General features: G+C 41.0%; 1 protein-coding gene across 1 annotated transcript in view; it reads left to right on the top strand.

Moving 5' to 3' along the window:
• Window positions 1-11,720, top strand: part of rev3l (REV3 like, DNA directed polymerase zeta catalytic subunit) — a 77,593-nt gene that overhangs the window by 41,827 nt on the left and 24,046 nt on the right. The window contains 7 exon segments of the mRNA XM_038727865.1: window positions 763-857; window positions 2,256-2,360; window positions 4,385-4,469; window positions 7,764-7,906; window positions 8,569-8,697; window positions 9,019-9,256; window positions 10,220-10,362. Of these exon segments, the coding sequence (XP_038583793.1) occupies window positions 763-857; window positions 2,256-2,360; window positions 4,385-4,469; window positions 7,764-7,906; window positions 8,569-8,697; window positions 9,019-9,256; window positions 10,220-10,362 (938 nt within the window).

Here is an 11,720-nt window from a genome sequence, read left to right on the forward strand (position 1 = left end):
AATGAGTAAATGTAATAAAGTCTTTGACAACAAATATGAATGAGTAAAAAAGTAAAAGCTTTTTTTCTGTCCTTTTTCCTCAAAATAAACATCTTTATGAAAAAATTAAGTCCTGATTTGTGTATAAGATTCAAGTGAATAAAAACAAACATTTATTGAATATTTTTTTAACACTTATTATATTGTTATTGAAAAAAATTATATCGCAATAATTATTGCTTTATCGTCCAGCCCTAATTATTAGACCAATCCTTTAATTACAATGACAATATACAAATCCTGCGCACCTAAAACAAAGGAAGAATATTAAAAAAAACTAATAATAATTGAAATTGGGGGGGGGAAAAAAGAATTTGGCCTTAAAGCTACGGTAGGCAACATTGGAGAAATAACAAGAGACTTTGAAAGTCTCTTGTTCCACGCCTCCCTCCAACCAGATGCTTTTAATTTTTCTGTCAAAGCATTTGATTTACTGATTGCTTTCAGGATGTAAAGACAATTTCAAATTGCCTACTCTAGCATTAATTTACTTTATCATTTAGCATACCTTGTCTCTTTGCCACTATGCCCTATAAATTAAAATGAACATCAACAAAAATCAACAAACGACAAAAGTCTAACTTTCTTATATCTTCATACATAAAAGAAGATTTTTTTTTGCCAGTAGTACAACATCATTTACTGTGGGGGAAGAAGGCTACCTCTTGAAGCATTTTAATACCACTTCTAAATGAATTCCCTGTTCTTTCTGTCCGCCTTCAGCTCCCTAGTCCTGGATGAGGTGGAGAAGCAGAGCACCTGTGAGCTAGAGGTTGATGCTGTGGCTGTTGATGTCCTCAACCGCCTGGAAATTGAAAGTAAGATCACTCAGGACAACACCCCCTCCACCAGTCTTTGCCATTATTGTAGCCAACTAGTCTTGACTACTGTAGCCCCAAGACAGGGGCAGAAAGTAAGGTGAAAGGTCGACTTTTAGATGACTGATAGAACACAGCTGCTGAGAGCACCACCCTCCCACGGTCTCCACACGTCAAATCCATTTGCAGCCTTAAACGCTGTGGAGCTGACCTAACACCTCCTGTCACAGGGGAGCAGAGACAGGAAGAGATTAACCAAGATGGGGGAATCCTGAATTGATCAAGACCCATACAGCAGATGGCTTTATCTGACAAAGCCATGCAGCCAATATATGCAACTGTTGCACCTGTTTGGTCTGCAGAATGCATTGCTTAAATCTCAGGGTTTAGTGACTGTGTCTTTGGCCTCCTTGTTGCTGTTAATTTGTTCCTGGGGGGGTTGTATGTTTGTTTGTTTTTTTTGTGTGTGTGTGTGGGGGGGTTGGCTTTATATACTGTGAACGTAGGGAGAAATAGGCAAGGAGAGAGAGGCCCTCTAACTGTGTTTAACTGATTACCTCACAGTGTTTAACTGTGAGGTAAAAAGAGAAAGTCCCTTCTACTTTATAAAAACACTTGGATTAAAAGAGGAAGAGGAGTCACCACATTTTCAAATCTCAACTAGGCATGTTTTTTGAATTAAAAAAATATAAACAAATCTTTTTGGCTATGTCCTCCCTAACTGGGTGGGAAAATCCTCTTTTTCCACAGTGTCAACCTGATGTTTTAAACTAACAGTATGTTTTAAGACATAACTGGAATACAGCTATTGGATTTTCTGCCTTTTCAATCCCTCAGTCAAAGCCAATCATAGACCGGCTGTGCTGGTCAACACGAGGGTAAAGTCAAACATTTTTCCAGCGGGTAACTGTCACTGGTATTTGAAGCCACAAGGGTGCACAGTTTTTTGGTGCAGCTTTAACAAAGCAGATCAGTACACATGTCCTTGCCTGATGAGGGCCTCGTGTCACCGCAGCAGAGCTAGTTTTAATCTTTTGTTTGTGTGTTAAAGACAATACTTGCGTGGAGGCTGTAAGTAGATCAGGCTGGTCGCAGAAGCATAAACTGCAACAAGCTGTCTTAGAGTGAAGAAAGGAAAGGAGAGGCCACTCCAGGGCTGGCAGTGCTTGTGTTCTGACTCATACTTTTCCATCTACACTATAAAATTGTTTAAAAACTGCACTGTTGAAAATAACAACAGTATGTAAGGGTTGAATTTTATGGTTTAAGTCTGGCACCGCTTTGATTCTTCAGTTCTGCTTGACATGAAAAGTCTTTGTTGTAGGTTAAAAACTCTTCATAAGGACATTAATAAAGGATGGTGGAATTGTTAGCTGACACACTCTCTTCTGTGTCCAGATCAGATTGGCAGAAATCCTGGTCTGCAAGCCATCTGGGAGGATGAGAAGCAGAGGAGGAGAGAGAAGAACCTGGCCTCCCAGATAGAAAATCCTAAGTCACAAGGTGAGCAGATCCACAGTATAAACTCTTTTCATGTCATTAATTCACACATTGATGGGAAATCGTCCTGAACATAGTAGCATAAGAAACTCTTGCATTTTGTGTCCTTTTGACTGACTGACTTGTTACTAACCTACTTTCAAAGGCTGCTGTGAGAAACGTCGTCATTCGATTGTAAAGGTGTCAACCACCTACACGATTGCTTTTAATGTTGAGGAATAAGGCGAACAATATTCTATATTTAGGTTATTGTCAAACAAATTCCCTGAGAAGACCAACAGGACCAATGTGTTTGCTTGTCTGTCAGTGCTCTCTGACCTCCCCAAGCCCTTTGGTACCTACTGACGATGTAAATCTTAGGTCACAAATATAACTTCCATTGTTACTAATGGTCAATTACCTATAATTACCTAAAACAGCTGGGCGCTGTCATTTTTAGCTAAATTTACTCAAACGGGAGGAAACAATGCATTTGTTGGGGACTATGTGCAGCTGCACATTAATACACACTTAGTGCTCTAATGAGTATTTGGGGCAGCAGGATGGTGTATATGGGATTGAGTCAAAATAATCTACAGTGTTCTACAGTTCATGGTAATGAAGGAACAGTGCAACAAGGAACAATAATTCTTTGGACACCACAGAGGCTATGGCACAGAGGAAGAAGAGATATCAGGTTTTGATACACACACAGTACTTGTTAGCAGATACACAACAGTGTGGGTTTTAGTCTTTTGTTAATAAATTTGGATTATTATAACTTCTTAGTCTTATTTGCACATCATTCCTAACAATAATACCAACATGGGAACACTGCTAAAATGAAGTCGGATGGGGAAAGTAAGGGGAGATGTGAGTTTTCCTATGAAACAAGGTTAATAAATGTATTCATGTGAAACGATGGAGATTGACCTCAGCAGTATTCTTCATCGAAGAGAAAATGAATGTCAAGGGTGCCCTCACAGTCTAAAAACCAACTCCCAACCAACTCTGACCAGCTGTATTTGTGGTCACGTTGTTTTCCTGCGCTTACTTTGAGCTTTACCTCAAAATAAAGTGGTTTTGATAATCTGGCCAAACTGTTGGTTTGTTTAAAGCTGTCTGATGCTCTGACCACATGTTTGTTTCCCCGTCTGACCTCATTTTAGCGATATCTTTGTGTTCTCAGATCTCAGCAATTACTTTGGGGAGTTATCCTAACTGGTAAAATGAGGCCAATAATATCAAAATAAGACAAAAGTTGTCAGAAATTGTAAGTATATTTTAAGCTGAAAACCAAATGAGAGTGGATGTTATTAAACTTGCTTAATGAAGGTATACCACATAAACAACTTCAAAATGTTCAAAGCTTTAGGAAAATTAAAGTGAGCTGGTCTCATTTCAGTGGTGCCAGCCTTCCTGCAGTCCATGACAGAGTTATGAAAGTGTTTTGAGGCAATAGAAATTCTTGGTGGCTAACTGTAATGTTTCTTCATGTTCAGCTCACTGTTGGCCAGTTATGACATCTGTCTCAGTTTTCTTGCTGAGCCCTACTGCAGTGGATATGACTTTTCCATTACCTACACAAGTCAGAGTATCATCATTCTTAGAACTGTCCGTGTAATTGGTGACACAACTTTATCTTCTAACCACAAACGCAGACTTTAATCTTGCCAAACTCTGAGTTGTCCCCACACACAGGGAGCTGTCATGGAAACGGTGATAAATAATCACAGGCTAATGTGCTGTGTTGTGATGAAATGTGTTCGCTCACACATGTGCAGGCTAGCTCTCAAAGCTCTCATAAAGATTACATATTGAACAGAAAGATTGGAAAGATTCTGTTGGTCAGGATTGGTATGTAGAATTACACCCAGCCTCATTTTATTGTTGTGATTAAGCAATATACTAACTCCACTAACAGCAAAATTACCCAGCCACTAACAGCAATTACTGACCAAAATGTTTGTAACAACAAAGAATTTGATGGAAAAACTCTTTTAGAACAGACAGTTTCCGGGAATGATGAAAACGCTGTTGTTTTTCAGATCGTGGGTTTGTCATTTCAACGGAGAGCGAGAAAATCTTCATGAAGAGGTTCAAGGAGATTCTGAAGGAGAATGAGTTTGACGTGTAAGTTCCTCGTCCTTGCTTTTCTGATCTGTGTTGGTGGTGACAGTTGTCCTGTTTCCCTGAGGAAAGCCAGAGTAGCTGGTGAGAAGCTGGATCACTGTTTGAAAATAAGCACAAGATGTTTCCAGTCACATTAGTGAGACCATTTTCCCACAGTCTCAGACCACATTCATCACAAGTTTCTCATCTTTGGTTCTTTGTTTTGGACTGAAATGAAGTCCTTGCACGTCCTCTGTTTCCCCATGCCTCTCAGCTTCATGTCAGTGTCTTTGTCCGCCTCCTCCTTCCTCTCAGGGCAGAGGGGGAGGGGGTGAAAGCGGGGGTTGGAAGACATGGGAAGGAGGGATGAAGAAAGTGAAATCAGAACAGATGTAGCGAGGGGTTGGAGGCAGAATGGGTATAGTGTGGAGAAAAGCGGAAGGAGAGTGTGATATAATGTTGACAAGGTTAAACACCTCTCCCTCCCACTCAAAGTACAGGCAGAAAGTATTTCCTGTTATAAATAAAAGTACAGTTGGCTCGGCAGCCGTGCGTGACTCTGCGTCAGATCCAGATGGCTTCTATTCAGTAACCTCTGATATCAGACACAAACAGAGGAGAGGGGGAAAGCAGTGGAGCAGTATGGGATTTCAGTGTAGAGTAGACTTGAATGATGGAACACACACACACACACACACACAGTTCGCTGGTGGCTGTCAACTCTCTCACTGCCTGGCTGTCTCAGTCACTTTCTCTGTTGATACTCACACACAGTCACTTCCTTTCTATTGGCTTTTTCTTACTCTATTATGCACCGCTACTATTGATACTGAAATGTCAAGGTCTCACTTGCCACTGCAGGCTTTGATGGAAACTACTAATTTCTTTCATTCTTCCCTACTTTCACACAAACATTTTTAACGCTATTTCTAATTGCTCTAATACTAATAACCGTTTATTGCATAAATTTAAATATATTTAATATATTTAATAAATAAAGTTTATTATTATGAAAACATTTTGTCTTAGTTTTTTGAAGATTTGGGTGTTTGTAGATGATCAAACAACAATCAGAAAATGTATCACCCCCAGTTATTAGGTGAAAACAAGCAACATATGCACTGTAAAAGTTGAATTTGAACCCTTCACAAAAGGCTATGGTACAAATGGTCATTCTTGGTCAAAGACAAATCTGATCCTATGAGGACCCTCCCTGTCACTGCCCTCAAGCTCGCGTTCTTCGCTGTCAGAGGAGAAAAGACCCAAACTAATTGATTTAGGGTATATGTTGGCCAATAAGTTCCAGCATCAGTTTGTCAATCAGCGATGACTAGCTAGTTGATTTTTGCACTCTAAAATGTCCTGCTTGGTAAGTGTCTTGGTCACAGTCTTTCAGAAAACAAATCTAAGATTGTTTACAGGATGTTAAACAGCCTAATATATTGTTATCAGACTTTTTAAACTTTGTTCTGGCTATACTTATGATCCCTTGAAATATAGCCATGCCTCCTTACTACTCCTCCTCACTGGTTGCATATGTCTACCAGTTTCTTTACTTTTAGGCCTGAAGAGGGAAATTGTACACTAATACTCAAAAGTTATAATAGTCAGATGAAATGGTGTTTCCACTTGAAAATGCAACCTCAGACACATTAAAGTTCCTCATTCATTCATCAGATATTACAACATGTAAAAATGTAAATGTTTATACATGGGTGGGGGTAAACAAAACTTTCTGTTACCTCTGTGCAGTAGAAGGTTATTTTTCTGTTTGTTTTTTTTCTCCTCAATCTGCACCATCATTAAGACTCACAGCAAAGCAGAGCCAGTAAAGGCGGGGGGGGGGGGGCGTGGCTTGGTAGCGAAATGTGTTAATCGCCGCAGTAATCTCCCGACGCCTGCCAGGCTCCCTCCCTCATCGCCTCTGAAGTCGTTAGCTAGCAGACTAATTAAGAGACAGCCAGACAGTGACACGTGCACACTGACTCTCTGGAGCCCTTTCCTCACACGGCCCGGCAGAACAAAGTCTCTGAATCACAATGAGACTGCAGTAAAATCTCTCTTTGCTGTCATCCTAACCCCAGACACAGCAGCAAAATGCCAGCTGATAAAAACAAAATAGATAAACAACATAACATAGATTTCATGGCCGTGTTTTCATCATTCATCTCTGAAAGTCATTCACCATGTGTCAGCCTTGCGACTAGGTTGGATTTATCATTTAAATTAAGAAGCCTTTAGTGCATTCATCATTTAAAGCGATTGAAAGGGTGGGACTTCTCGGTAAATGCAGTAAAGTGTTTGTCATTCTTTGCCAGCCCTGTGTCTCTGTGTGGATGTTGAATCAGTAGCTTTGCATTTAAGGGCATGTTTCACTTTCTACTGCTCATTGTGGGATTTTAAACCTGCACAAGTCCCCAACTTTTAAGCCTCTGCTGTTTAATCAGAGCTGAAAAACTTTCTTCCAGGGTTTGGATCAGTTCAGGGATAGCACCTAAAATGGGACTCGTTTTTTTTCTTTTTTTATGACCATTCCTGTGAAATTTGTTCCACTTGCGAGCGGCGGCGGCGGCAGCCACCTGCCAGGTCTACATTTCAATATTTCAGAGTCACTAAGTGGTGAGTTGCTAAGCGATGCAGTAGGGGAACATGGAAAAGGGAGCGTGATAGGCAGCTAGTAGCTGAGAGCGATCTGGAGGGATACAAAGCCCAAGTTGGCTGCCTGCCCGTTTTCCATTCATATTCCCTCTCCAACCCACAGACACACACCACTTAGCTGCACACACTCCCATATGCTCACACACACTCTCCAAACATGCGCAGCCACTCTCACACACATGCACACAGCCACCACACACATACACAACAGTGTACACATAGCGTAAACAGAGCACTTCCCCTGATTAAGACCCACAGTAAGGAGATGCTAATAAAACATGACTGCATGAGGCAGATACCAGAAGGTCCTCTGCTTTGTGATTCAGGCCGAGCAGACAGCACTGCTGACTCTCATATTCATTTAAAATGGGAACATTAGTACATAATTTCCTTGCACATGTAAAACACAGTTCTAGTTGAACCATGTGTTTGTTTTGAGTACATACTTAACTGATTGTCTCAGCTCAGTTACTGCTAGGGACGAATCTGTGCCATCTTTTTATCAATTCATCAAAATGTATGATTCCTGCGGGGGTCATTTCATTGAGCCGTAGGACCTCCTCAAATAATTTATAAAGACAGGATGATACAATGTGCTTTCACAGAAGAAATGATCATCATGCAGAAATGGTCTTTTTTCTGTCTGTCCCTGTTCAGGACACAAGGTTCATCTGTTGCTGACGGGGAGGACCAAGAGGATTTTCCCGGGGAACTCACTCTCCATTCTGACCCCCTGACCCCTGAGGAACTGCCGTCTACCCCTGCTAATGCTGTGGAGGCGCACAGAGACTTGCAGCCAGGTGAGGAAAACCGGCTACTAGGGATGCATGAAGCCTGTTCTAATCAAATCTGTGTTGGAGGGTTTATAGGTTAAAAAAAAAAAAGTCCACATTAAGAGCAATATGAAATGAAATAATAATAAACATAATTTTAAATCACACTGAACTGAGTTGTTCATTTCAGTCAGTCTTTCACTGCCAAAAAGTTATTTCAGATATTTGTAAGCAAAAACTTCTTTCTTTCTGAGCAATATTTTATAAATCCGAAAGCAACATGACTCACTGTCAGTGATTGAACTTGTCATTGAGGTTCATTTGTTTCCTACCTCTTAATGTTGCCCTGATTCTCGGACTGTGTGGTTGGCAGGAAAGGTAGCTTGTTTTCTTTCTCCCTATCGCTCCCACTGTGTCAGGGGTTCAAAGTGTGACACCGTGTGATTAGCATTAGCCTAATCTGCAGGCACTCTTTCTGCCAAGGCTCCCGCAGGAGCATAGAAGCTGCCAGGGACACCAGTGGGACACACACTGATCTCATGCTGAACCATAGTGCCACTTCCGAATTTGTGTGTGTGTGTGTGTGTGTGATGAACCTCTCTTTTTAGATTATATCAATCAATGACGTGTAAAGGGTAAAGTTCCAGTGATGCTAACAGTACTCTTCTCCTCCCTGTCGCCTTTCCCAGACTCGGTGAGGGGCAGTGGCAAAATCCCAGAGGAGGCTGTTGTTGACGAGGAGGCTATCTTGAGTCTCCTGGAGAACAGTCAGACCTTCCTCCCGCTCTCCCAGGCGTCCAATCACTCGCTCCTGTTAGGTATAGTAGCCAGTGAGATCCACACACAGCTCCAGTCTGCTCACTTTGTTTTCCTTCTTTGGGATTAAAAATCTATTTACATTTTCATTTATGTGAAATTCTCCTTATTTGTTTTCCATGATTCAAGTTTTTCTTTTACAGTCTCTGTCCTGATTTACCTCATTTTCCTTATTACACTTTCTGACTTTCATCTTCACTTATATGGCATCTTAGATGTTCAAGGTTAGATGCAGCTTAAATGTTGTTTCTATTGTTAAGTCAATTTATAGCTTTGACTTTGATGTAATGTATTTAAATGCTTTGTTTTTGTTGTCTATGCAGACAGCAGCCAAGACCACGCCATCATTGATTTGCTAGCAGGCCTAGAGGACGATGGTTTCTGCAGGACCCCTGGTAGGCAGAATTCCCAGTCCCAGTCACTTCCTGGTGCCAGGAGCTATCACTGCAACAGTGATGAGGAGGAGGCTGAGCCAGAGCTGGACAAGGAAGAGGCCGAGCTCAGCGTGATCATGTCACAGCGGTGGGACAACGAGCATCCTGAGAGCTCATCCTTACCAAGGTAAGTTTGTTTCTGTTGTATTTAAATGAAATATTGACATAACTTTTATTTTATAGTACCATTAGTTAGTTGTTCCTCTAATACACATATTTGCCTTTTGTGCTGCCCTACAGCTCAAATGAGTGTAGTTTTAACAGTTTTAATGACTTACAAGATATCAAAGTCAGATTTAAATAGACATCTTTGTATAGAACAATGTAAAGTTTGGCAGATAGAGTACGATTTTACAATTCTTAAACGTTGTTAACTCATTCTACATGTGTTAATTATCATTTTTGCATTTGCTAAAACCTGCAACTTCTATGCTCACACTATACAGATCATTGTAAAAGGTGTGACCTTGCAGGTGTTTTGCTCTATTCAAACAAGATGGGTGCATCCTCAAAAACAATTATTTTTATTATTTTTTTTAACCCAAAGCAAGACTGCTAAATACGGACCTGCAGATTTCTAGGAAGATGCAAGCTTTATGGTCGGTCTGTGTTGCAGTTAAGTTCGAATTATTTTTTCACAGCATAGTCTCAGTCAAGACTACAGTCAGCCACATGTGGAAAAACTACCTCAATGATATTGAAACTAACTCACAGTTTATAACGGATGTTTTGACAGCAGCCATGCAGGAGTTTCAGTGGTGGGAGTGCTTAAGCTTCAAGACAGCTGACATTTGGACATGCCAGAAATCACGACTCCTCTAAACCTTGAACAACAGCTATCATCTGCGGCGATAAATTAAGGGTTATAATGAGGCTTAGTCTGTACAGTCCCTGCTAGCTTAAGAGCAGTAATACAAACATCAAGATAAATTAGAAATAAGGGTAAGTTTCACCGTCCCCATTCTCTGTGTGCTCCTGCTTAAGTACAAACTCGAGCCAGCAGGTAGGAAGCAGTCAGATGAAGGGCGTCCACGGTGAGCTGTGCGTGTGCATTGTTTAATCAGTGTTTCTGTCATCCCTATGTTTACAGGCCCGGTGTGAAAGAGCCAGCGGACGGCTTCAGTGATGAGCAGCAGGAGTCCTCTGATGAAGACATGGACTGGAGTGGGAATAACTCTCTCTTCGCCAACCTGTCCATCCCCCAGCTTGACGGGGCTGCAGATGAGAGCAGTGGTGAGTAGGCCTGCGTGATATGAGGAAAATCTGCGATGTGCCATAACATTGTTCAATATTGCGATGACGATATGACTTGTGTCAAACTTCCTCCTGTCCTCTGGTGTCCTCCCACTGCTGTTGATGTCCTCCCACTGCTGCTGATGTGATTCACTCCCTCCAGGTACCTCTTGTAAATAGAGGAGTGGCTGGTTTCTCAGCCAGAAGCTATGTTTACAAGAATTTGCCAAATTTTAAGATTTACCGGAGCCAGTTAATACCCGGTTTCAGTACCCATCCCTCAGTCGCTCCTTTGCTGTATGTTCACTGCACATGTTCATATCGCAATGACAATCAAAATATGATTTACCCGTCACTACTATTAGGTAGTCATCTCACGCTGACACATACGGAGAAAGCACTTAAATGTGTCGAGCAGGAACACGGGTGCAGCAGGCTGCTCGCAACCACAGATCCAGACCCCACAGCCCCGGCACCAGAAACACCTGCAGAAAGCGACAGAAGGAGAGAGGAGGAGACGAGAAAGCACAAAACTACGAGAGAGGGAAGAAGTCAAATTAGTAACATACAGTAACGCAATAAGAATGCATACAGATGGAGAAGGGAGAGGATGAGAGAGGAGCTCAGTGCATCATTGGAAGTGTTCCGGGAGTGTAGGCCCATAGAAGGAGCCGGATCAACTGGAGAGTCTTACGGGACGTGGGGCAGCCTGATAATAATGTGACCAAACCCATTCTATATCAGAAACAAACGGTGTGGCCAAATCCATAGCATGCCACATGGAACCAGTGTGCCAGTGAGACAAACACCAATCCACCATTGTCAATAACAATTGTTTAGAACTAATTAAACTAATTTGAATGTGAAAGTACAAGATAATACAACGTTGATGGACTTAAACAACAAAAGCAATGGACAAAATACAATTCTGACAAATTAAGGTACATCACTGATCCATCAGTCATTATAAAAAAATCTGATATTGCCATAAAGAAGTCCTGATCTATGATTTGCAATATTGCCTGCAATGACTAATTACACCCAAAGATACTTGGGATATTTGCCACATTATGAATACTATGACAACATCTTGAAAAAATCTATATTATCTTGATAGTAAATGTTATCATATTGATGAAAAAATAATTAATATGATAACATTATTGGATCTTTTTGTCATTGATACAAAAAAAAAAGACATTCTCCTTCAGCTCATAAACAAGCCTCTTAATGCTTAAGAGGAAAGATACGAAATAAGAATATGAAATATCTTTAAATGTCAGACTTGGGAATGAACAGTGAGAATTGTCATACCAAAAGGTTTGCAGTCTAATTAGTCGTACTACCACTGGAGCCAG

This window comes from Micropterus salmoides, unplaced genomic scaffold (assembly GCF_014851395.1).
Source record: "Micropterus salmoides isolate LMB-PRFRI ecotype aquatic unplaced genomic scaffold, ASM1485139v1 Ms_hic_scaffold_18, whole genome shotgun sequence".
Lineage (NCBI taxonomy): Eukaryota > Metazoa > Chordata > Actinopteri > Centrarchiformes > Centrarchidae > Micropterus > Micropterus salmoides.